The following is a 27935-nucleotide window of genomic DNA, read 5'->3' as shown; positions in this document are numbered from 1 at the left end:
AGATTATCCATACATAACTAAAATGGCTGCTTTAGACATAGCTCAACCAATCTTTCTGCAATAGAAAAGTACACAATTGCAGAAGCAAAAGCACCCCAGTCAAGCCTTATTTCCACCAGGAACATATTTCATGCCCCATATTAATGTTGTAAAAACTGACTTAGTCTTTGTGAACACACTTTGTCCACAATCTGAAGAAACTCTACCCATATTCATGGAAAATCAAAAGAATCACCCAATGCAGATAAATAGAGGAATAATAGGCTATGCTATGTGTGATATAACCGACAAACCTATAAAAAGGTACAATATCAAAAACTGTGCTGAACTTACAAGTACAATACTAAATGAAAGTGAGGACTATAACATTTATTTTATACTAAACACAGTAGTAAACAATTTACAAGAAGGACAGCAAATTCAAACTAATTCTTGCATTAAATATGTAGACTTGCGTACCCAATCAATATTTGACTCTAACATACCTATAGCACACACAATATGCTCAGATGCAGAAATGAGAAAAGTTTTTGCTAACACAATTTCCAAAAGAATACCCTTATCACTAAAGTTAGGACTACTGCGAGAAAATCGAAACAAATGCACATCAGAATATTGTAGTAATATACCACCACACTCGCATAGTGAAGAAACTTGTAATAACAAAAAGATAGAGAAATTATTACAAAACAGATTACCTAACCAAATGTTAAAGCGAGAGAATACATTTAAAACTATATATTCGAATACCTACACTAAATGTAGACAAACTACGAATAAAGCTCACAAGTATAGAAATAGATTTAAACTCGGAAAGCCTATAACTGAAGGTAGAAAGGTATTAATAGAAAATCACTCTAAAGGACTACTTAAGTCTAAAAACATACAAGAGCTACGCTCAGGCCCTTACGCAGTGCAACGAATGTTAACTAATACTACATATGAAATACAACATGATAAAACAAATGAGAAGAAAACCGTGCATAGAAACCATATAGTACCTTATTACCCGAAAGAAGAAAAAATACAAGAGTTAGTTGAGATCTATGTAGTCCCAAACGACACTGATGATTATTATACTCAATATAATAAGCATAATATAGCCAGATCTAATGCTCATAGAGGCGCACAACATATTGCTATTTCGCAGTGGCCCTTAGTAGAAACACAACATACTGTTATTCCTAGTACTACACTACAGCCAACATTTCACGTTGAGGCTACCCCAACAAAAGATTCAGGCTTAGAATCGCTACAAACACGATTAGATAATAATAATAGTCATATTCAAGGCACAAGCTCTTCTAATTTTCTACCCCCACGCATTTCAACCCCTACCCTATACAAAATATGCATTCACCTAATAGCCCACAACAAGAAAATTTTTCAACCAGATAATACTAGTAAACTTAAAGCTACACTTAAATTATTCCCTCAAGAAATGCATAATAGCCCCACATCATCACCTTGCAATTCTACACCTACAGCTTCACCTAATATATCTAATTTACCAGACGCAAATGAAAATTGAGCAGACCTCAGCGTAATAGAAAAACAGCTACATTCTTTGGTGAACCTATTCCCTCTGACTTGATACGTAAACTCAAAAAGAAATAGAGACACAAAATCTCTTTTAAATAATATCTTTTATATTAAAAAGCGTCACCACGCACAAAAACCATAAAAAATTAATATATACAAAAATAAAACAAAAACAAAAAGGCTTTGTTATAACTCAATAAAACACATCATATACTACGACATCAGTTTTTTCCTCTACCTTTCACACCTACAAATGATGCTCCAAGAAACTCTTCACGGTGGCAGCCACCAACGTCTTTTTCTCAAATATCAGGCGCTCCTGATAGTTGAAGTCCCTCAACATCTTGTAACACCGTTGCAGTATTGGCCCGGTCTTGGGACACCACCACGCCTGAGAGAGAGCCCAAAACTTTTGGTCTATTATATCAAGCTGTTCCTCTTGTTCTTCTGTTAAGGACACCCCCATTTTCAGGAACCGTTTGAAGAACTAAAATTATTCCTTCCTTAACATTCTATTTCACATATCCCTTCTATAAACCCTATCACTACCCTTTTTCCCCTTATCATCCCGTGACAACCATAAATAAAACGAAATAGTTTTATTAAGTGTAAACTTACATCCTTCTCTAAGAAGAATTCGATCAGTTCAGTTGTCCATTTCGAAACACATCTAGTTTCCCGCATTGTCCAGGGACTGAATCTATTCCTCACTCGACATATCCCGGAGACTTCTTCGTCCCATAACGCAAGATGTGGGTATAGATATGCCGTAGACATGAAAAATAAGAAGCTGAGGGCATCCAAGCCGAGCACTCCTGTTTTAAGAAACGCCTTATAAATGTAACGGCGCACCGTTCTCTTACGACCAGAGATGGGGGTAAACTCCAACCCATCGACAGTCATTTGGTAGTTCGCCCTTTCTAACTCTCCCTTCATTTCTTTATCAGGACACGAATAATCAAGAGGATAACAACTTATGGCTGAAAATTAATATACACAACAAAAGATTAAAATACTAAATGAGGAATAGAAAAATTAAAATTAAAAGAAGGATAGGAAGGTAAAAGTTAAAGAAGAAAATGATTGAAACTATAAGTCGAAGAAATTTAAGTTAACAAGAACAAAATTTGAATGTAAGTTTTAGAATTTACTATGTAAGAGAGATCAACTATAGTCAACAAGAGTTAAAGGCAAAAAGCAATGAGCCCACTCAACACAAATCTTACACAACGTACACGATTAATCACCATTGCAAGCTGTTACACACACATAACTTCTATACATTTTCAACACTCATACACTTTCAAGATTTACGCCTACCTTTTATTGCAAACTAACGCTGAAAACACTTGTTACCCAAAACACAACTAAGTAGAAACAAGTCCCCAATGAGCAAATAACTTATCTATGTTAAATACCTTAAGTAAAGAAATTTGTCCCTTGCAAACTAATTAACCAACCTGAATCGCGATTAGTCAGGAAATGCAAATTTAAGAAATATATGTAGTCAACAGATAAGAGCTAACCTTACTAGTTTAAGGTCCCGCGCAATGTTTAAAATAAACATTAAAGCAATTATGAACAAATAACTAACCGCAAATTTAAATTCACGACGTAAGAATTATGTCACCTAAGCGCAAACGCTACACAGCTGTCAGAAAGAACTCTTCCTTGTTGAGTTTATCCGCTCTATAACTCAGACCACATAATTGCTCAAATGCATGCTCATTTTAATAGTTCACAAAAGTTTACAACACAAAAATTAGAAATACCGTAATATAAAATCCAAAAAAGTTCAAGTTATTGAATTTATCTCTGTTCGCGCTTTTTATTAACCATTCCGATTTTTGTTCAAACTTCCAGATTTCGAAAGTAAAATCTGTTATTAGTAGATATACCCTGAAAAAGAAACCGACATTTGAAAAGAAAGAAAGTTAGCAAAGTTTTAAAGAAAAAATGAAACTTTTCTATATCACTATTTTCCAATCCTTAAAGTGTTCCCCTTTAGACGCTATACACAATAGATAAGTGAAAGTTCGTCGTATGACATATACAATAGTAGTTATTAATGTGTTCAGAGTAGAATTTTCGTTTTTGTCCAAAAAGTTGTCACAATTTCATAACAAGGAAATGGAAAATGGTGAAATTATAATTTTTGCGCAGAAAAACCAAGATCAATTGAGTTTAACTGAAAACAACTTGTTTTTCGCTGTCTCATACACTTACTAGTGGCCCATACAATGTTCAGTTAAGCTATTAGTAAATCTGAAGCTTTATCTTTAGAACAACAACAATTTTTGATTTTTCCTCATGTATTAAGATACGGTATAGAATGAGAAACCCGGGCCCATAAATATACTAAAGAGTTTTTTTGATTATTTTTGCTTCAAACAACGTGCCTACACAACAGCTAACGCACTGCCAAGTTTGCTGAAACTTGAAGCCCTTGTCACAAAGTACTGGCCAATTCAAATTTTCTCCCATGTATTAAGATTGGCTATAGACAAAAAGGTAGCCCTAGAAAGTTTGTAAACTTTTTCCTAATTAATTTTATATCAGACGGCGATATGAAGCACAAACTACTTTCAACCCAAAAATCATGAACCTTGCTGTCTTAGTTGTCGAGAAATTCAACTTTCGCGATTCGCCCATGTTTTAAGATTGATTATAGGCTAAATACGCAACTTCATGAAATAACTGACAAAATAGGATATATTCAGGTTAATATTAGGCCACCTTTTGACCTAGCTACTATTGATAGACAACAAATGATACACTGTTTATTTTCCTTTTGCAGAAATGTTCGAAAAACACATAATTTTTGCCCAAATTCTATTAAGAAACGCTATTTTGATGACAGAAGTAGAGAACTTAGCGCAACATCTTAGCCATATCACAAGTTTAGTACACTGCTATATGGCTTTAGTGAATCCTAGTTATTAGCCAATCAGAATTGAGCACACATGTTTTGGTTATCTAACCCTGACAACCACTATTTAAGAGTCCTACCAAAATTCAAAATCACTTTTCTCAGTTACCTTCTGAAATCAATTACTTATTTCTCTCTCAAATTCAGCTCTCACTTAACCATCTCTCTCTCTCTCTCTCTCTCTCTCTCTCTCTCTCTCTCTCTATCTATCTATCTATCTCTCTCTCTCTCTCTCTCTCTCCCTCTCTCTCTCTCTCTCTCTCTCTCTCTTTCTCTCTGTCATAATTATATCTTTCACATTATGCCTCTTTCAACTAATAAACTTAGAAAACTTAGCAAAATTTTCAAGCATTTCAATTTCTGACCAGCAAATACTTGTCACAACACACCTCCACCACACATATACCAGGTATCTCAGTTCAATATTAATTCTTAATTCAATTCTCAGTCAGTAACTATAGAAGTAGTTCATAACCCTTCAGATCGAATATAGTACAAGACTGACAATTCAAAAAGTTTCTAAATTCTAACAAACACTACTCATATTGAACACATTCATCACAAGTTAACACATTACATAAAACAATTAGAACCCCTTTAAAGCTGATCAATTCTAATTTATGACCGAAGTCTCATTCGACCAAAACGGTTTTCTTATTTCTCTTTCTATCAACCCTGATACACTTGTGAAAGTTTCTATTAAGACAAATCAAAAGTTGAAATTCAATAGTGAACTAAACACCTTAACTAGTTGTCAAATTTCTAACGAAGAAAGAACTGTAGTGTTCAATGCCACTAACTCCAACGAAGACCCTATTGCTGTCTTCTGGGGAAAAATAACCCTCAACAACATAACAGATTATTAATTCAAATTCATTCTTCAAGTTTAGTTGATTCAGATATTTCAAATGTCCCTTGTTTGATTTTAGAACCACCAACTGATCAATGAATATTCCGTTAAATGATTATTGGATTATAGCTTCAAGAACAACTTTCTCAATTTCTTACAGTCTTTATAACATCCCGCATAAAACCTTAAAATATAACAATAAGTCAGCCACAATTGATCGATCGTATATTTCATATAAAGAAAACATTGTTATTTTCTTCGTTAAGGACCAGTTTGTAAACTTAGAAAAAATTTTTTGTTGAACGCCTAACAAACCAGAACATATTGAATGCTTTCACTTCCAATTAAACAACAGAGACGAAATAAACCTTGATATCATTGAAGCTCCCTTTACTGTAGATCTTTAATCTAAGTTACCACTTTCCCTTGAAACACAAGTTCTTACTGCTCTTGCATACGACCCGCTATCTTATATTAGAATAATCCTCCTACAGAAAGTATTGAAATTTCGAAATAAAACTGTAACACTTGACAAGTAATTTGTTTCTAATCAACAGAGAAAAGTTGCACTCTTTGTAACATCAGAAAATAAAGCAAAATTTGACATATTTTGGTTATCCTATAACCCAGCTCACGTTTACGAGCTAAAATATCAGATTACTTTCACTGATTGTATTAACTTGAATTTGTTAGACGCACCTTACACTGTCTTCGTTTATTAAATGGAAGACGGAAAAATCAAAAATTCACCAGCAATAGACGAAGTAATAAACGTAAGTTACAAAATGTTTCTTTTCATATTACTTTGCTTAACTCTGTTCCCACCTGTTGCAACTGATATTGAATCTGAAATTGCTCAACGTATTGCAAAACTAGAATCATTCATTGAATATAACGATTCTCACCCAAAATTCATAGAACGTGTCATAGATAGAAATAATTGTTTTCCTGAAGAAATCACGTACCTTAAATTATTAAAGCCTCCTGAAAAGCTATCAGTTTCAGAGATATGGTCAAAAATCTAGCAAAATTCACTGCCATCGCTGACAAGTTCTTTAAAGAAAAACTTACTGATAAGAAAGCGCTTCCTTCAAAAATAGAATCCTTTATGACTTACACAGGAACTGAAATTCGTTCTGTTCAGTTTCTTATACTTATTGCTATGATACCTCTTGCTTTTCTCTGCGTCATAACTGCTTGCTCCGCAAAGTATCTGGTCTTTATTATATTTCTTGCATTACTACTCTTAACGTCTCTCGCTGACGCCAGACCAATTGAAAAGATGAGTGTCTATGAAAATACAGCTCCAAACCTTCATGTTAACCACTTTGATTACTCAAAATTGATCTCAAATCAGATGTATTCTCTCAACAAAGTAGCACCATGCGAAATTCGCCCTGATAAAATTAGCACTAATCAAGCACGAGTAACTCTCTACCAAAGAAATTATAAAGTTAAGCTAGAAGCAACTATGTGTAGAGCAACCCGACAGCAATTACGTTGGCTTTGCGATTCTTTTGACTCTAGCGGCATAGATGCCAGACATAATACTATTTCTACTTCAGTTAAGCTTGATGCTCAGAAATGCAAACTTGCAAAGGAAAGGAAAGAGATAAAGCTCTCCCCTTCTTCCAGTTCAGTAGAATTCGATTTTGACAAATCTTTGTTCTCAAACTTTAACTCAGGAGATGTTGGAACTGGAAACAATGAATGTAACTCCTGAGGTTGGATTACACACTACACTTGTGAAACATATATGCAAAATATTAGCCTGAATGTAAACCTTAGAGATGGCACAGTTAATAACTGGCAAAATATACCTCTACCTTTGTCCTTTATCAGCCGGAGGCTGCAAGTCTACATCTACTGATCCATTTGCATACACTTGGGATGAACCCAATAATTGTCTTTCCACTGTGATTCGCCCTTTTGGCGCTCAAATGATTAAAACTAATGACAAATACTATATAGTAAAGGATCCTAAACTTAGCTCAGCGCAGTCAGACTTTGATTTACAAAACTTTATGTTCCAATTTACAATAAATCACAGTCTTTATGTAGTCATCCACAAATAGTATACCTTACGCCATATGATTCTCTAAATATTAGTCTTCGTGACGGTTTCGATATGAACACTGGAGAACCTTTTCACAAATTTAATTCTGATACCGGTGCTATCACGCTTAAAAACAAATATTATTCCAGTGACAACAAAACAATTGATACGAAGCATTTTCAAATTTATAAAAATATTGATTTCGAAGCCCATCTTGGAACGAAAGTTGACTATTTGCACTTTAATAATCTTCGGCAACTTCAAACTTCTACTCTAGGGCTATTAAGAAATGACTGTGAGTTAGGACTTCAACTATTCTCAACACTTTAATGATTTCTCATGAAAACCCGCGTTTAGCTGGATATAGCTTAACAAGAAACAAATCTATGTTTATCAAAACAAACGGTAATGTTGCCTGGCTATATAAATGTCCTGAACTTGATTCACCCTTAAAAATTCTTAGTAAGTGCTATAACCGAATACCAATACTCTATGAAGATGAAATCCATTTCGCTGATCCCATTTCTAGACAAACCTTCACTGAAGCCGAAGAACAATTGTGCTCTGATAAACATTCAAACTTATTTCAACTAGAAGTTGATGATGACAATTCATGGGTTGAACTAACCCCACAAATAACAAAAGTAAGCGGACCTGCACTCTTTAAACCACACATAGTCATTCAGCAAATTGCGAATATAATTAGCGCAAGCATTCAAGCTTCTATCTACACATATAAAGAAATTATGGCTTTCTGGAATTCAATAAATTTCAACTCCAATATGAAAGGAGTTCTCAAGCATTTTACTAAGTCTTTATTAGGTAACAGAGAATCGTTTTCAAATATTTCAGGCACAAATTATTATAGCTCTAGAACTATTTATCTAGACTCATTTATTTCAACAGACTTCCTTAATAATCAATTTGTTGAAACCTTTGCTAAAATACAATATATAATTGAGCGATGCGGAATATTCTTTGCCGCTTTCTTATTCATTAAGCTGCTCATTGACATAGTCTTATGCTTAATTTGAGCAATGCAAATCTACAAAAAATTACAGATGCATCTATTCACTTTGGTAAAGCACTCTTTGCTGCCACATTTGATTTAATGTCAGTTCCAATTCTGACTTCTATCTATCAAGCAGCAACTAATTCAGAGAATAATAACACTGATGAAATTAGAGAACGGACAATGCAAGTTCCAAAATCCGAAAATACAACTAGAGTTACTCAAAGCCCACCTTATGATAATAATAGAATGCGAACTCTAGCCCATGGGAATAAAAGTGGTTATCCAAACTTAAATGACGAGAATAATAGAGACGAAAATAGAAACGATCACAACGTTCCTACGTCTCCAATATAGGATTAATTCCTCTATCACTCTAATATCAACAAACTATATGATGATCATGCAATACAGACTGACTTCCTATTTACTACTGATTAACTTTGAAAGAGAATACAAAAAAATAAGAAAAAGAGAATACTTGCAAAAAAACTTCAAAAAATATACTCTTAGAATAGAATAAGAGTAGAGAATACTTGATATTTCAGGAACTTTCTTCAATCCCTAACGAATTGATACCCGTCTTTCAGAAGGAACCTTCAAGTGGTTGGCCCGAATACAATACACAATCAACTTTTAAACCTCAATCTGGAGTTAAACAACTTGACCGACTAGTACAAACCACAACTCACGTTACCCCATCTACAATTTTTATCTCAGCTATTAAAACTTCAGCAGTACAAACTCAATCAACTAGTGAAAATTCATCAACGACGGTTACGTCATCCAAAAGGAGAACTAAAACCGCAGATACAATTGCAAAGAAACAACCACGTAAACAATTCATTAGAGAGACATTCAGCCCATCTATTCACTTTGGTAAAGCACTCTTTGCTGTCACATTTGATTTAATGTCAACTCCAATTCTGACTTCTGTCTATCAAGCAGCAACTAATTCAGAGAATAATAACACTGATGAAAGTAGAGAACGGACAATGCAAGTTCCCAAATCCGAAAATACAACTAAAGTTACTCAAAGACCACCTTATGGTAATAATAAAATGCGAACTCTTACCCATGAGAATAAAAGTGTTTATCCAAACCTAAATGATGAGAATAATAGAGACGAAAATAGAAACGATCACAACGTCCCTACGTCTCCAGTATAGGATTAATTCCTCTATCACTCTAATATCAACAAACTATATGATGAACATACAATACAGACTGACTTCCTATTTACTACTGATTTACTTTGAAAGTGAATACAAAAAAATAAGGTAAAGAGAATACTTGCAAAATAACTTCAAAAAATATACTCTTAGAATAGAATAAGAGTAGAGAATACTTGATATTTCAGGACCTTTTTTCAATCCCTAACGAATTGATACCAGTCTTTCATAAGGAACCTTCAAGTGGTTGGCCCAAACACAGTATACAATCAACTTCTAAACCTCAATCTTGAGTTAAACAACTTGACCGACTAGTACAACTCACAACTCATGTTACCCCATCTACAACTTTTCTCTCAGCTATCAAAATTTCAGCAGTACAAACTCAAGCAACTAGTGCAATTTCATCAACGACGGTTACGTCATCCAAAAGGAGAACTAAAACCGCAGATACAATTGCAAAGAAACAACCTCGTAAACAATTCATTAGAGAGACATTCAGCCCAACGACACCGCTAGAAGTAAATATACCCAAGACAAACAGTACGGTACCCAACGTCTTAGCAAACACTACAACTATTCAATCGTCACAACCAAACTATCTTCATCTTCATCATTACAGATCTACAATCCTGCAAGACCGCCTAAAAAACAACATCAAGCTGAGATACAAGCTAAAACTCCAGGTTTTAGTGGCCACCCGAACTACGATACGAATTTAATATACCAGTTGCAACCCAACATCAATAGATTCAATCTCATTGGTTACTTGTCACGCAAGAACTCTTATCTACTAATTAATCACATCCTACAAGGACAAACAATACAAGTCCCGTTTGATAATATTACAGCATATCTCATTCCTCAGATTGATACCTTTACTTATCAGGTACAACAAAACTTTCTGACAGGAGGGCAACGCTCTCAACAGCTCGAACAACGGATTCCTGAGCTCCAACTGGAGATAGCAAATCTGAAGCATCAACTCCACATCCTCCGCTCATCAGGTTGAGCACTCACGGTATGGAATAGATAAGTTTGTGGTTGTTGATGTTCAGTACTTCCTTCATTACTTCTTCTTAATTCTCCGGTGGTGAGGAAAATTACTCGTTTAACACATTTGTTTTCACGCATAATTATTGGATTCATTTTTGATTACTTCATTGGTTCCATTACTTACATCAAGTAAATTAAATGATTCAGTGAACAATGAGTCGGTTCTGATCATCAAATTTTTGATTTTGTTCTTAATAAGGACAATAATTTGTCTCCTCCGATTTACCTTGTTTATAACTAATACAAATTTGTTCCGTCGAATTCCATAATTTATTTAATGTCTTATAATCTTTCAGTAGACGTTAAATACTTCAAAACAAATTGTGATCTCGCTGAATTTATTCAATCACAAAATATAAAAACTTCAAAAACGTTCTTAGTTGGAAATAAATTCCATTACCCAGTGTCAGTTCATTGGACATTTGAGTTACAAGGGATTATCTTATTCTTGCAACATAACAATTCCAATGAAATTGTAGTTTATTTTCATCCAATTCCTGAGTACGATTTATTTGAAATTCTAAAGCTTATTCATACAGAAGAAATTCTTAACATCAATAATCTAAGCTTTCAACCGCTCACTTATTTCATTTAATATCTTAGTTTTAGTGATGACGGAATTACGGATCTATAACTTTTCACATACAATGTTATAACATTTCTTTAACAGATTTTCTTGATCGCCATCCGCCATTTATAGTTTAAGTATTATTTGAACCCACTCGTCAATTCCCCTCAAAGATTATTTGTCTTCATTCTCACCATTGCTATTGACACAAAAGTTAGATCTCTACAACATTCAAGATGAACACATATTTTGAAGGAGGCGTTGATATCGAATGGTTTAGAGATTATTACCAAATTTCTGAACATGTGGAATCCGCATGGATTAACTTTTCTAAAAAAGATTATTTTAACCGATAAAGTTCACAAAATCTCTGATTTATATTACTCCGAATTTCAAGCCGAAGTTATTCTATTTCTTGAAGACTTAGAACAAAAGGATATGGTTATTTATTTTGAATTAATGACAAAAAGCAAAATTAATTACTTCATGAAGATAATTCAAAATGATCAACCAAGTTTAAACATTAATTCCTTAAATTATAACATCATAGCTTACATCGATTAATTTATTATTAAACAAAACTCAAGTAAAGATGAATTACGAAACTGAATTCGTTATTTGGGGAGTTATTTCAGCAACACTAGCCCTTATGGTGTTGTGCGCAGTCATTTGAATCTCTTTATTCATATACCTTGCTTGTCATTGCAGACCATTAACTTAACCAGTATATTCTTCAACTTATATTATCTTATTATTCAACTTCAGATGTATTAACAGCATAACTTTTATAGAAAAACTACAAAAGGTCTACTACAACGACCACCCAAAAAGATTGGACATATTATTTTGTACAGCTTAGTATCTCAGGACATCGTCGACCCGTCTTCAAGAGAGAAACTCAGAAAACAAGAAGCTGCGATGAACTTAGAACTCTAACCAAGTAATTAACCTCATAAACAATTAATGCTTAATTATTATAAAATGAAGCTAAATAATTTATTCAATTATGAAAAATATGATGTTTTGATTTAATACCTATGGACCGGGATAGGATGTACTGAAGTGTGCTACACTCAGTAACACTATTTGATAATCTTATCGCTATTTTGAGAATTTACGTTATAGTGCGTGAAGCACAAACTGGAATTGGACAAAGTCCATTTTAACGTGTGAACAAATTACTAAGGAGTTTATAACGGGTTTTTCACAAAAAAAAAATAAATAATTTTTGATTTTGTTTATATTATATGTAGACGTAAGATATTTTGTGGATTGCTTTAGTTCTCAGGGGCTTCCCTTGGAAGAATAAACGAACATTTTTAATTATTTCATTTTGTAAATAATGGTTTTCTTGTATTTGGGAACAATTTTTCTTCGAAAAAAACATGTGTTAAATAATTTTGCCCTTGTTTTCTTTTTTGTCTACTTGTTATCTGGTTTTTTGATGAAACGTCACATAATACGTTATCGGTTATCCAAGAAGGTGCAACCGAACATATTTTGAGGGCCAAAGTATGACTTTACGGCTTCAAAAGCGTTTTCTGGCAAATTTTAACTGATTTCTTGTTTCCTGTCTATTTGTTGTTCCTTTTGTAACCGCAACAACTGATTCCCATCTTTAAAAACATTTGTAAACGTAAGCCTATGGGATATTTTGGTTGATTTCTGATGCTTTTCATTACTTCGGAATTAATTGTTTTTTAAATAAAAATTAGCGAATTTTTCAAATTTACTGTTTTTATTCTTTATTATCTAATTGTTATCAAGCCTTGATATGGACTGGTCCCATGTCTTTTCAGGTGAATTACAAGTTATTTTGCTTAGATAATGTTTTATCTGACGCTATTTTGACTTTGTTATTAAGTTTTTTTTTAAGACGGACATAATTTTTTGATGTAATTAATGTTTTTTGTGCTTGTTTGATTTTGTTGTTCGTCTTGACTGGCTTCCTTAATATTGGCATATCTCATCAATCTAACGCATCGTTTTTTGCACCACTGAATTATTTGTTTTGGAGGCTATCTTTTCATTCACCCATCTTTTTTTTGAAAAATGCTTGAATTTTGGGATTTTCTATCTGTTCCTCATTTGGTAGACAATTATACCAAAATTGTGGATGAGCGGGGTAGGAACCTTATGTGCAATCGCATTTTACCGAGACTCCTTGTTTGTTTGTACCGTAAGTCTGAAATAGTAACTAAATGCGTGCGAAAATTTAGCTTCTAAACTAAAGATCATACTAAAGATCCAAAACTAAGTATAAAAGACTATTAGATTTGATTTACTTGAAAAATACTTTTCATACACCAATTATGTTTGATATTTTTGTGAAGTTTTCTTTCTCTTCCTCAGTTGGCAGGCCTCAGTAAGCCAAACTAACCGAGCCGCCTTGCTCAATAACTGCTAATAAATATTTCACAATTAAATCAATTAAAATAGCGCTTCTCGGTACGTCTGGCTTAGATGTCTGGCAAATGAGCAAGAGAAGGAAAGCTTTTTAAAAAAACTAATTTAAAACCATTCAAAAATAATGGTTTTAAATGACACTATTTTTTGTTATTATGTAATTTTTTCTTAAAAAATAGACATCGAGTTTTGGATGTAAACGTTTGTTTTTGTTTGATTTTTTTAGTCTTGTCTCATAGAGTTAATAGTGGCAGGTCTCATCGGCTCACTACTTAGATATTATTTATTTTGCTAAATGATTTGAGTTGGAAGCAGTTCTTTTTATTTTTGATCAATATGTGAGTTTTTTAAAGTTTTCTTTCTTTTCCTCAGTTGGCAGACGTCTAAGCCAAACTTACAGAGCCGCCTTGCTCAAAAAGTGATAAAAACTATTTCACAAGTAGATCAATTAAAATAGTCCTCTTGCGAAGGATTTTTTTTTATTTGTATGAATAAATAAACTGCTTCCAACTCAAAACATTTAGTAAAATAAATAATGTCAAAGTAGGGGGCCGATGAGACCTGCCATTAATAACACTATGAGACAAGACTAACAAAAAATCAAACAACAACAAACTTTAACATCCAAAACTCGATGTTCGTTTTTTTTGAAAAAAACTACATATTAACAAAAAATAGTGTCAAATAAAACCAAAACAAAATAAACTTGTTTTTTTTTCTACTTGATGAATTATGGGACCAGTCCATGATGAGATTTGGTTGCAAGTGGACAAATGAGAATAACACCAACAGAGTTAAAAAAAAGTTCATGTTCTCTTGAAAACAAAGATTTTCAATTAATGAAAACCAATGGATATCAATTGAAATCTTTAAATAGGTCTTTGTTCATTCAAACCGCTATATGAATAATTTGAGACCTGTCATCATCTTGTACGTCTAAAAAAACAGATGACAAATTCAAACACCAAAAAAATCACCAAACTTTGAAAGAAAACGGCATCGAAGCCAATATAAACCGTCACAAATCAGATATTATCCTCTGGGAAAGAAACACCTATATATTTTTTTAAAAACATTTGACTACAATGAATACAAAGTCATGATAAAGTTTGTTTACTTTGTTTTTACATGGGAAGCCGCTAAAACCAGCAACTATCTGGATTTTTTCAACTACACAAAAAACGACAAACAAAGACAAAAATCAAAAATTAAACTGATCTTTTGAATCCTTTGTTCTTCCATAAGAAGCCGCTAAAACCTACAATTATAGAGAATACGTCAAACGACTACAGAAGAACAACAAACATCAACAGAAATTTTCTATCAGAATCTGCCGGAAGACAGTGTGGAAGAAGTTAAATCCATCGTCTTTTCGCTGAAAAATTGTTACAAACTGTCATGTTAAATTTTGCTTTTTTATATAAAATGCCTATAAAGTTGTATCTGGCCTGTAAGTTATGTTACAAGAGTAGAAAAAGAACCTCATTGATTTGTCTAAAAAGTCAAGATAAACTTTGGCTATAATCTAAAACCATTCAGCGGGTAACTCTGTTCTTACATGGGAAGCCGCTAAAAACTGCAACTATCCGAAATTTATTAATGAACTACAAAATTAACGACAAACAAAAACAAAAATCAAAAATTAAACTAAAAATTTTATTCCTTTGTTCTTCTATAAGAATCCGCTAACTGCTACAATTATTGATAATATGTCAAATGACTACAGAAGTCAACAAATAACGACAAAAAGAAATCAATCAAAAACTGCGAGAAAACAGTGTGGAAGCAGTTAAAACCAGAATCTATTCGCTGAAAAACTGACAAATTTATTTGTTGAATTTTGCTTTTTTAATGTCATTAATTTGATTTATGGCCTGTCAGTTATGTGACAAGAGAAGAAAAAGAAGGTCACTGATGGGAAAAATCCGAAAATCAGTTTATTTTGTGAAACTTGTAGTATCGATGCAAAAAATCCATTACCTAAAGAATAAAAAACTGAGTTATGTAAAAATTTCTATTAGAAACACTGTTTGGCCATAATTCCTTGACCGTAGAAAAGTAAATGTCCTAAGAGTTGGCCAAACAAAAGAGTTGGCCAAAGAAAAGAGTTGGCCAAAGAAAAAAAATGTCCCAGATCTCAAAAATTCTTTGTTTTAAAATTAAGATTTCTAAAAGTGTAATCGACCATAAGCTTCCGACTGAAAAGCACGATAGGTTTCCCTAAAAATCCCTGGGAAACCAATTGGATCTGTCATTAATACTTCTGGATTTGAATTGTTTTTCCTGTAAAAGCAAAAAATGCAAAAAAAATAATTTAATAAAATTTCGACTGATTACAATGCGAAGTTTTTGGAGCTTAGGAAACACCGATTAGACCAAAACCAGCCTTGCAGTTGCTGTTGTGTCTTTAGAAACACGCAATTTTTACGAATAATATGGATTTTTATCATTTGAATGAAAAAAGTCAGAAGTCAGTTTATCAAAAAAAATTATGCATTTTGCTCACTTTATGTTTTAGAATTTGGAGTTGAAAAAGATTTTTGCAGCAGTTCTTAGAAGCGCGATTCCAGTAAATGTAAGAAATTTGGACAGGAGAAGCATAATTCGAACCGCTTCCGATGGAAAAAGGCTGAATTTTGAAAAATTAAGCAAAAGAATTTTTGGCAAAATATTGTATGAAACCAATCAACTAAAATCTCTCATTAACGAAGCTAAAACCAACAGCACTATCATTAACAATTTTAGCATACTTTTTAGTAAAAGTGGCAAAAATTGCTTAAAATTACGGAAAATGTGAACAATAAGAACGAAAATCAGTCAAACTTTCGCAAAACGATTAGATCTCAATAACACTTTAGGAAAAACGAAATTCAAATTTTTTTAAAAAATATTCTACTCTTAACGGACTTTCTAAACTGAACACAAAAAAAATACCTTTTGTGTATATAGTTCCACCGCCCTTAAGTAGGTCGGAACAATTCTTTTTTTAGCTCCTTTCTTACCTAATTTTTTCAGACTGCTCCACAATTTAACTGCAAAAATTCTAAACTTTCAGCAGCCTTTCTGCATTTTTCTGAAACTATGCAAAAAAAAATAAAAATAATTATTAAAAAAAGGCTCACAATTTTTAAGTCATTAGTGTTCCTCATTTAAGATTTGATGTTTTTGAGAATAAACTGTATTTAAAAACAATTCTCATTGAAGAGATTTTTCGTTAAGTTTGTTTGCTTAGTATAGTGGTTCCAACCCCCTCCCTCGCCCTAGTTTGCTTGGTGGTGTTAAAAAATCTCAATCTGAACTGTTTTAATTGTATATCAATTTCAACGCATTAAATTTGTTCCACTTCTTTGGTGAGATTTTATTATTCTCATGTAAAAAAAAGAACAATACACCGAAGAGGTATACCCCGAAAATTCTGCCTTTGTAAAACTCGCTCGAAAACTAGATACATAAAAGGAACGAAATTAGGTGACATCCTTTGTATGTTTTTTTTCGGAAACATGGTTTCCCCAGTTTTGCAAAATTAAATCACTTTAAAATTGTAAAATAGGTGACAAGTCTTGTAGCACGTTTCCACTCATTTTAGTTATCTATTATTTGCCGTAAAAGTATCTCTAATACGCAATTGAGCCTAATTAAGCGCGCACTTTTTGAACATGCAAAGTGATTATATACTTTGTGATAAGCAATTTAATAACAATTGAATTGAAGCTCCCAAAGCTTTACGGTGGTTTCAATACAAGCAACTTTATAAATATGGGGAACGTTCCCGCGCCAAAAAAAAAATAACTTTTTTCCGAAAAATCTCTTGCTCAACAAAAGCTTTGTATATCAATGTCGGACTGGCCGATTTTAGTAAGCACTAAAAAATAGTACTACTAAGTAGTAATAAAGTACTATAAGTAGTAATAAAGTAGTAATCAGTAGTAATAACCTTTAATAGGTAAAACCCTTTAATAAGTAATACCCTTTAATAAGTACTAATTAGTAAAAAAGTACTAGTAGTAGTAATAAAGCTTTAATAACCGCCATATCTTCAACCGCCATAGCTTCAATGAGCTGCCATATCTTACAGTTGATTTACTCATGTAGTTTCAATGAACGGGGTAGCAACCCTTTGATAAGTAGTAATAAGTACTATTAGCAATAATTAAGCTTTAATGATCATTTTTATGCTGAAAAACTTTTAGGCTGACACTTTTTGCATAAAATTAGGATTAATTGCCGATTTCAGAGCAAAATCGAGGGACGTGCAAAAAGCGATACATAAATGGAGCAGATTCGTGACACAAAACCCCCGAAAATTTTTAAGGGGTGTAGCTGGTACTTTTTTGGCGGCTGTAATTCGGACACTTTTGCGAACACGGGTTGCGCAATTCCCTTCAATTTTTCCTGTATTTGCTAAAGTAGCTATTTCCTCAAAAATGTTGCAATTTTAATGTATTAACAAAGGGAAAACGAACACGAGATACACAGATTGGGTGTATTTGCCAGTGACGGTTTGGGTATACCTCTTTGGCGTAATGAAATAAAGAATTTTGATAAGTTTTTTAAATTCAACGAAAACTTAAAATCTACGAACTTGCCTTAATTCCATATTTGCTAGCATTGATGTAGAAAGGGAAATTACTGTTATTGAATAATTTTTTTTATTGAAATTTTTCTTCAGCTCAAACATATTTTCTGGCATTAAACTCGTAAATCAGAACATCATAAATGAACTTCCTCCAAAAAATATGACCGGGTATAATACAACCGAAATTTTTTGCTCACTGCAAGCAAATTCTTGTCTTATAAAGATCATGCTTTGAAATACTACAAAAAGCTGACTCACTCACAGAAATCTCTTTATAGCTTTTTCTGAAAACAGTTCTTTGGTCTTGTATAGGGTATCTGAAAAGCAATAATTGTTTTGAAAAAAGACTCACAGTTTACTTTTCGGCCGTCGATAGCTTTGATTACGCAGAAAAAAACCGTTTTGTCTACTATAGTTAATTTTAATCTTTTTTTGGTCCTACATGAGCAACAACAGGATCGATAATATTCGTTTGCAGATAATTTTCAGACCCCACTCAACCTCATTTTTAAATGGTTTCTCTACCATGAAGTACTTTAATTAAAATAGCACTTATTGAGCAAGGCGGCTCGGTAAGTTTGGCTTAGATGTCTGGCAAATGAGCAAGAGAAGGAAAGCTTTTTAAAAAAACTCACATATTTATCAAAAGTAATGGTTTTTAATGACACTATTTTTTGTTATTATGTAGTTTTTTCTTTATAAAATAGACATCGAGTTTTGGATGTAAATGTTTTTGTTTGATATTTTTAGTCTTGTCTCATAGAGTTAATAATGGCAGGTCTCATTGGCCCACTACTTAGATATTATTTATTTTGCTAAATGATTTGAGTTGGAAGCAGTTCTTTTTATTTTTGATCAATATGTGAGTTTTTTAAAGTTTTCTTTCTTTTCCTCAGTTGGCAGACGTCTAAGCCAAACTTACAGAGCCGCCTTGCTCAAAAAGTGCTAATAACTATTTCACAAGTAGATCAATTAAAATAGTCCTCTTGCGTACGATTTTTTTTTATTTGTATGAATAAATAAACTGCTTCCAACTCAAAACATTTAGTAAAATAAATAATGTCAAAGTAGGGGGCCGATGAGACCTGCCATTAATAACACTATGAGACAAGACTAACAAAAAATCAAACAACAACAAACTTTAACATCCAAAACTCGATGTTCGTTTTTTTGAAAAAAAACTACATATTAACAAATAATAGTGTCAAATAAAACCAAAACAAAATAAACTGGTTTTTTTCTAATTGATAAATTATGGGATCAGTCCATGGTCAGATTTGGTTACAAGTAGACAAAAGAGAATAACACCAACAGAGTTAAAAAAAGTTCATGTTCTCTTGAAAACAAAGATTTTCAATTAATGAAAACCAATGGATATCAATTGAAATCTTTAAATAGGTCTTTGTTCATTCAAACCGCTATATGAATAATTTGAGACCTGTCATCATCTTGTACGTCTAAAAAACAGATGACAAATTCAAACACCAAAAAAATCACCAAACTTTGAAAGAAAACGGCATCGAAGCCAATAAAACCGCAAAATAAACCGTCACAAATCAAATATTATCCTCTGGGAAAGAAACATCTATTTATTTTTTTAAAAACATTTGACAATAATGAATACAAAGTCATGATAAAGTTTGTTTACTTTGTTTTTACATGGGCAGCCGCTAAAACCAGCAACTATCTGGATTTTTCAAGTAGACAAAAAACGACAAACAAAGAAAAAAATCAAAAATTATACTGATCTTTTGAATCCTTTGTTCTTCCATAAGAAGCCGCTAAAACCTACAATTATAGAGAATACGTCAAGCGACTACAGAAGAACAACAAACTTCAACAAAAATTTTCTATCAGAATCTGCCGGAGAACAGTGTGGAAGAAGTTAAATCCATCGTCTTTTCGCTGAAAAATTGTTACAAACTGTCGTGTTAAATTTTGCTTTTTTATATAAAATTCCTATAAACTTGTATCTGGCCTGTAAGTTATGTTACAAGAGTAGAAAAAGGCCCTCATTGATTTGTCTAAAAAGTCAACATAAACTTTGGCTATAATCTAAAACCATTCAGCGGGTAAATCTGTTCTTACATGGGAAGCCGCTAAAAACTGCAACTATCCGAAATTTATTAATGAACTACAAAATTAACGACAAACAAAAACAAAAATCAAAAATTAAACTAAAAATTTTATTCCTTTGTTCTTTTATAAGAATCCCCTTAATCCTACAATTATTGATAATATGTCAAATGACTACAGAAGTCAACAAATAACGACAAAAAGAAATCTATCAAAAACTGCGAGAAAACAGTGCGGAAGCAGTTAAAACCAAAATCTATTCGCTGAAAAACTGACAAATTTATTTGTTGAATTTTGCTTTTTTAATGTCATTAATTTGATATATCGCCTGTCAGTTATGTGACAAGAGAAGAAAAAGAAGGTCACTGATGGGAAAAATCCGAAAATCAATTTTCTTTGTGAAACTTGTAGTATCGATGCAAAAAATCCATTACCTAAAGAATAAAAAACTGAGTTATGTAAAAATTTCTATTAGAAACACTGTTTGACCATAATCTTTGACGGTAGAAAACTATTTGGGAAACCTGGGAAACCAATTGGATCTGTCATTAATGCTTCTGGATTTCAATTGTTTTTTCTGTAATTAACGAAAAAAGCAAAAAATGCAAAAAAAATAATTTAATAAAACGTCGACTGATTACAATGCGAAGTTTTTGGAGCTTAGGAAACAACGATTAGACCAAAACCAGCCTTGTAGTTGCTGTTTCGTCTTTAGAAACAAGCAATTTTTACGAATAATATGGATTTGGATCATTTGAGTGAAAAAGTCAGAAGTCAATTCATCAAAAAAATGCATTTTGCTCAATTTATGTTTTAGAATTTGGAGTTGAAAAAGATTTTTGCAGCAGTTCTTAGAAGCGCTATTCCGGTAAATGTAACAAATTTGGACTAGAGAAGCATAATTCGAACCACTTCCGATGAAAAAAGGCTGAATTTTGAAAAATTAAGCAAAATAATATTAGGCAAAATATTGTATGAAACCAATCAACTAAAATCTCTCATTAACGATGCTAAAACCAACAGCACTATCATAAACAAGATTAGCATACTTTTTCGCAAAAGTGGCAAAAATTGCTTAAAATTACGGAAAATGTCAACAATAAGAACGAAAATCAGTCAAACTTTCGCAAAACGTTTAGATCTCAATAACACTTTAGGAAAAACGAAATTCATTTTTTTTTAAAATATTCTACTCTTAACGGACTTTATAATCTGAACACAAAAAATACCTTTTGTGTATATAGTTCCACCGCCCTTAAGTAGGTCGGAACAATTCTTTTTTTTAGCTCCTTTCTTACCTAATTTTTTGCAAACTGCTCCACAATTTAACTGCAAAAATTCTAAACTTTCAGCAGCCTTTCTGCATTTTTCTGAAACTATGCAAAAAAGATAAAAATAATTATTAAAAAAAGCTCACAATTATTAAGTCATTAGTGTTCCTCATTTAAGATTAAGATATGGGGAACTTTCACGCGCAACAAAAAATAACTTTTTTCCGAAAAATCTCTTGCTCATCAAAAGCTTTGTATATCAGTGTCGGACTGGCCGATTTTAGTAAGCACTAAAAAATAGTTCTACTAAATAGTAATAAAGTACTATAAGTAGTAATAAAGTAGTAATCAATAGTAATACCCTTTAATAGGTAAAACCCTTTAATAAGTAATACCCTTTAATAAGTACTAATTAGTAATAAAGTACTAGTAGTAGTAATAAAGCTTTAACAACCGCCATATCTTTAACCGCCATAGCTTTAATGAGCTGCCATATCTTACATTTGATGTACTGGTGTAATTTCAATGAACCGGGTAGCAACCCTTTGATAAGTAGTAATAAGTATTATTAGTAATAATTAAGCTTTAATGATCATTTTTATGCTGAAAAACTTTTAGGCTGACACTTCTTTGCATAAAATTAGGATGAATTGCGGATTTTAGTGCAAAATCGAGGTACGTGCAAAAAGCGATAAATAAATGGAGCAGATTCGTGATACAAAACCCCCGAAAAATTTTAAGGTATGTAGCTGGTACTTTTTTGGCCACTTTAGTGAATTCGGACACTTTTGTGAACTTCCCTTCAATTTTTCCTGTATTTGCTAAAGTAGCTATTTCCTCAATAATGTTGCATTTTTAATGTATTAACAAAGGGAAAACGAACACGAGATACCCAGATTGGGCATATTTGCCAGTGACGGTTTGGGTATACCTCTTTGGCGTAATGAAATAAAGAATTATGATAAGTTTTTTAAATTCAACGAAAACTTAAAATCAACGAACTTGCTTTAATTCCATATTTGCTAGCATTGATGTAGAAAGGGATATTACTGTTATTGAATAATTTTTTTGAAATTTTTCTTCAGCTCAAACATCTTTTCTTGCATTAAACTCGTAAATCAGAACATCATAAATGAACTTCCTCCAAAAATTATGAGCGGGTATAATACAACCGAAATTTTTTGCCCACGGAAAGCAAATTCTTGTCATATAAAGATAGAACATGCTTTGAAATACTACAAAAAGCTGACTCAAAGAAATTTCTTAATAGCTTTTTCTGGAAAACTGTACTATGGTCTTGGATAGGGTATCTGAAAAGTAATAATTTTTTTGAAAAAAGACTCACAGTTTATTTTTCGGCCGTCGATAGCTTTGATTACGCAGAAAAGAAATTGTTTTGTCTACTATAGTTAATTTTAAGTTTTTATTTTGGTCCTACATGAGCAACAAGGAGGCTCGATAATATGCGTTTGCAGATAATATTCAGACCCCACTCATCCTCATTTTTAAATTGTTTCTCTACCAAATCAGTTTATTAGAAGAGATATCCACAAATCCATGTTTGAGTAAAATTCATTAATACAAACCCAAAATAGTATATGCATTATGTAAAGCAATGCCACATAAGAGCAATTACGATAGCTTCCAATAAGAAAACCATGAGACATTACAAACAAAATAAGACGCGCGAAAAAACAAATTGCGGCCAAAACTGAATATTTGATTTCAAAAACACATTATAACATCGTTAAAATACTATCAAATAAAGCCCAAAATAAACAAAATCAGTACTACTTTGATACAAAGCAGATACGACCTGTCAAAAATTGGACCACATATCGAGTCGCCAAAAGAAGAAAAAAGACTTTAAACCAACTAGTTCATCCATTTCAATTAAAATTATTGATAATTTGACCTATGCGTCTTCTTGAAACTAAAAAGCACTTTCTCTGAGGAGAATAAACCATGTAACAGAACGAACTGTAAAACAACTAAAGATGCAGAAAAAGGAAAAATTTACAAACAGTATACGAAAATAAAATTATTGAAGCCATTAAAATCATAAACTTTTATCTGAAATGGGTATATGGATATTATTTCAGTTAGTCTTTGCATTTGTCAGTTATTCTATTTATGAAGAATTGTATAGGTTGACTTGTTTTTCACTTGAAATTTATTCTGAACTGCTAATAACGAGAACAATTTAAAGGACCACAAGAAGGAGCAGCAGAAATGATCACCCACAAACATTTTAAGACGCTGACTTCCCAAGACATAAAACATCAGCTGTAACATAAAATCAATTGCGAATTTTAAAAGTGAACCCCGAGAAAATATATGAGGCTTCTCATTGATGAGACTAGGGTTCAAGTTGACAAAAAAGGAGAACAATATAAAAGAAAATTTTTAAAAAAAAATCTGAAATTTTTGAAAACAATTAAGAACAAAACCTTAAAAACGATTTTCAACTGATTACCTTGAATAACTTCGTTAACTTGAAGAAAAAAGCTATAGAGATTTGTCAGTAATCCGGAAAATTGTTAGACCACAAACAGTACTATATTTGCCAGCAGAAATTATGAAAAATGCGAGTGAATAATGTCAAAGTTATTAAAAAAGAGTTTGGCAATTGAACTCTTTGGACATGGAAAATTTGCTTTCCAGCAAGAATAGGATCTCTCGGTTTTGTGATGACGTAAAGTCAAAAGTTAGCAAATAAGAATTAATATACAAAATTAATAGATAACTTGTTTCAGAGCCATTTAACCAATAGCTTTCTATGGAAAGCATTAAACGCGTTAACTTTTGTCCCGATTGAAATCTAGTGAGATCTTTTATTAATCAGAGAATGTTGTAGGACTACAAAAACGAAAACGAATAAAGGCAAAAACCGAGGCTTCAGTAGAAAAGCGCAAGAAGAAACTGTCGAAGCCATGGTCACAATAATCCATCCGCTGATAAACTTCACTAGAAAATATCAACAGGAAACAAAGCCGCTAACCAGACTAAAGATCAATTCAATAATAAGCATTTGGGAACTTTCATTAGTGGCCAAGGCGAACAAGGCCGTGGAAATGAGTTTAAAAAGCGGGTAGAAAACAATTTTTTAAGAAGATGTTTTCAAAATCTTAACAAGCGTTACGTATGCACTCAAAGCATTAGATAAGATCACTTGATCTTCTTTAAGAAGTTAATAACATTTTGATTAGCCACATTACGCAATAGGCATACAAATATGCGACACAGAAACGATAAAACTTCCTTAAAAATTACAAAAACACACTGTCAATGCCGTAAAAACCATGAGTGATAATTCCCTGAAAGCAATGTAAATGTTCGCTGGACCTCATTTGGCTGTTCATGGGGTTTGTTGTTAATGAAACCTTGATATGAAAAAATACTTGTCATTGAAGGACATTAGAAAAACCAAAAACAAAACCGTAAAAGAAAAAACATCTCTTCAATAGAATTCGAAACTTTAGATTGTAAAATTCCTGCTTGGACCAAAACAACCTCTTTTTTAGTCATTGCTTGTCTTTTAGGAAGACGAAGTTGGTCCATATTTTATTGTAAACAATAATTTTCAATTAACATTTTAATAAAAAATAAGATATAAAATTGAGCAAGAACGACGCTAAAAGTGAACAAAATCACACCAAAATTTGAAATGTTCACAAAAAAAATAACCTCGATAACCGATAACTCCTCGAATAAAAGGAAAAATTTATAAATCTTTCTAAATTCAAATTCCACGATTGAAGAGTGTTTCGATGATATTACTCACGATTCTCTACGATGAATATATCAATCGGCCAAAATTGACTGAACAAAAAAAGAAACCCATTTGAGTATATAGTTCCTCTCCAACTTAGTGGCGTCGGAACATTAAGTGCGCGTGGTTTAAGCGCGGAAAAGAACCGCAAATTAAAGTGTATCTTTGCGCGGCGATAACGGAGTCTGTTGCGTGACAATAATGTGTTAAAATGCCTGTGTCCTATAAGAGAATTTATGAAAGAAATTTTTTTCTATAACTTTTTAACGCTTGTTACCGTTGATTTTTCTATATTTCTGATTTTTTTGGCATTGTTGGTTAATGAAAAATGTGAAACCTTGACCCGGAGCCCACTTGAACACAAAATGGGTTTCGCCGGCATACTTCTGTCCATCAATTAAGTGTTCACACCCGTATTCACACGACTCTCCCCAGTGACTGTGGAAATGGTCCAAAATGTACTTTCCCTTCAACATGCTCCCAGATAACTGCCATTTAACACCGCTAGGGGGCGCAACACAAATGGTGTGCCCATTATTTGTGATAGTCCACTCTGCGTTTCGATCACCCTCCACGAGATCAAGTTTGAAACTCGGTAGGAGAACCTTTTCGGCATCGGCTTCTCGGATGTCGATCGGAGACTGTCGCTTTCCATTTATGGAAAGAGGGAATTGTTTCGGCCACACGAACTGCTCCTTGTGGTGCCACGAATTGTCGAAACTCATTTTTCGTACTATTTATTTCGATTTTAAACAACGAGGATATGTTAATATCAGCAGATGATGTTTACAATTTTGAGAAAAAAACTAGTCGAGTGCAGAATTAGCAATTTTTCTAATCAAAAAGAAAAAAAATAATGTTTCAATTAATAAATAATTCAGGTTACCAGAATATTTTTGAATAACTTTCTCGTAAAGATGTATATCGTTTGTTTTTTTTTTTCGCGTTTCGTTAATTCTCAAATTTTCGCTGTTTCAATTATTGATAACAATAAAACTGTATTTATTAACAAGTAAGAACACTGAACATTGATAGATACAATGACAAAATTGTATTCCTTGCTCTATCTTGTGACCTCGATAGCTATTAAATCAAGCCGGCGTGCTCCTTCAATTTAAAATACGTCTACACGCGGTCAGACAAATGCATTTATAATCCCCCTCTCACCATGTAGAATTTTACAGCCTGCAAATATTTTGTCCTCTGTGTTTCTGAGATGAGGATGTTTATATGCCTTCCTTTTGTTTATATTAGATAGGATGTATGGCACCTTAATAAAAGAAAGAAAACAGATCGTGCCAGTATTTTAAAAGGAACTTGTTTTTTTTTGTAGTATTTATTGAAAGCTGAAGAAGTTTAAAATGCCGGGATAATTTTAGAGGAGAAAATAATACCAGACTCACTGTATCTTAAATTGAATTGATAATGTACAATATGAATTAAATTGGGAAAGATGTATTAGACATGCTATAAAAAGTTTTGCACAACTTCATGAAATTGTTACTCGAGATCTGATACTGATTCCCCCTTTTCCTCCTCCCCCCTTCCACCCACCATCCACCGCCCACCATTCGCCCGCCTCGACGCACCTCCCTAGCCCCTTCCCCGTAACCCAACATTCTAGTTGACATCGTCATAATTCCATAGAGGAATCTGCGTTAAGCTAATTTTAATTTCAAAAATTTTTTAACTTCTGACTACACTGTTGCAATGAACGATTAGTTCAAATACATCAAATCGTTTTGGCAATCGTTTTGCAAATACATCAAAACAATCGTTTTTGCTGCCAACTTGAAAGTTGAGCAAATATTTACCTCTCAGTCTGATCAAATTTTATTTGACTAAACAGACCTTTGTTATCCAGAGCTATAAACATGGACCTGAGTTCACTAGTTTGTTTCGCACAAATGAATTGGAATATCAGGATATCGGAAACGGTAAGAGCATGTTCTGATTTTACTTGTCGTCCGGACAAAACGCTCCGAGATAAAAGAAAATAGTCTCAGACAAAACACTATCGAATTGCAAAATAGAAAATCTGTAGACAAAATAGTCCAAATAAAGCAGACAAAAAATTCCCACGCAAAAGAACACCTAACAAAAGCAAACAGTGAATTTGATCCCGGTATGAGTTTCAATTACATTATTTTTATCCTCTGATTTGACAGCAGGCAACCGTTCATCAGAGACTTTGTTGCCTTCTTTGATTAGTTTGTTTCTCCAAAAAGTTCATTATCGGACTGCATAATAGCTATTTGTTATTGCCTATGCTTGCTTACTTCCATTCCACTTAACACCGCCTTTAAGGATCCCAGAAACGTCAATTTTTTCAACACCACAGGCCCAAAAGACTCTAATTAATCCCAACTTATTAGTTGCACCAAACAAAGTCCTGATAGAAGACAATATCGAGAAACTATCAGCCTTTGCATCAACTTGATTTTTTTTCGGTTGTTGTCTGTTTGCAAATAAACAAGTTTTACAGTGTATATTACATTCCAATCTCGTACAATTTCAATCTCGTTTACATTCCAATCTCGTAGTTTTGTAGGATATTTGACACTAAATTTAGCTTCTTCATTGCTGAAATTGTTGTGATGGTCAAACTTACTTGACTTAAGCTGGGTTTTACTCTAAAAGAATTTCGTG

General features: G+C 32.8%; 1 protein-coding gene across 1 annotated transcript in view; it reads right to left on the bottom strand.

Annotated features, from left to right (window-relative positions):
• Window positions 1–26388, bottom strand: part of LOC142337152 (carbonic anhydrase 2-like) — a 36908-nt gene extending 10520 nt beyond the window's left edge. Inside the window, exon 1 of the mRNA XM_075386258.1 lies at window positions 25624–26388. Within this exon, the coding sequence (XP_075242373.1) occupies window positions 25624–26011 (388 nt within the window). The 5' untranslated portion in view covers window positions 26012–26388. The remainder of the gene's footprint in view (window positions 1–25623) is intronic.
• Between the last annotated feature and the right edge of the window lie 1547 nt (window positions 26389–27935).

Source organism: Convolutriloba macropyga, chromosome 3 (genome assembly GCF_964194025.1).
Source record: "Convolutriloba macropyga chromosome 3, txConMacr16.3, whole genome shotgun sequence".
NCBI classification, from domain to species: Eukaryota; Metazoa; Xenacoelomorpha; order Acoela; family Convolutidae; genus Convolutriloba; species Convolutriloba macropyga.
This window is presented reverse-complemented; position numbering and strand designations above follow the sequence as displayed.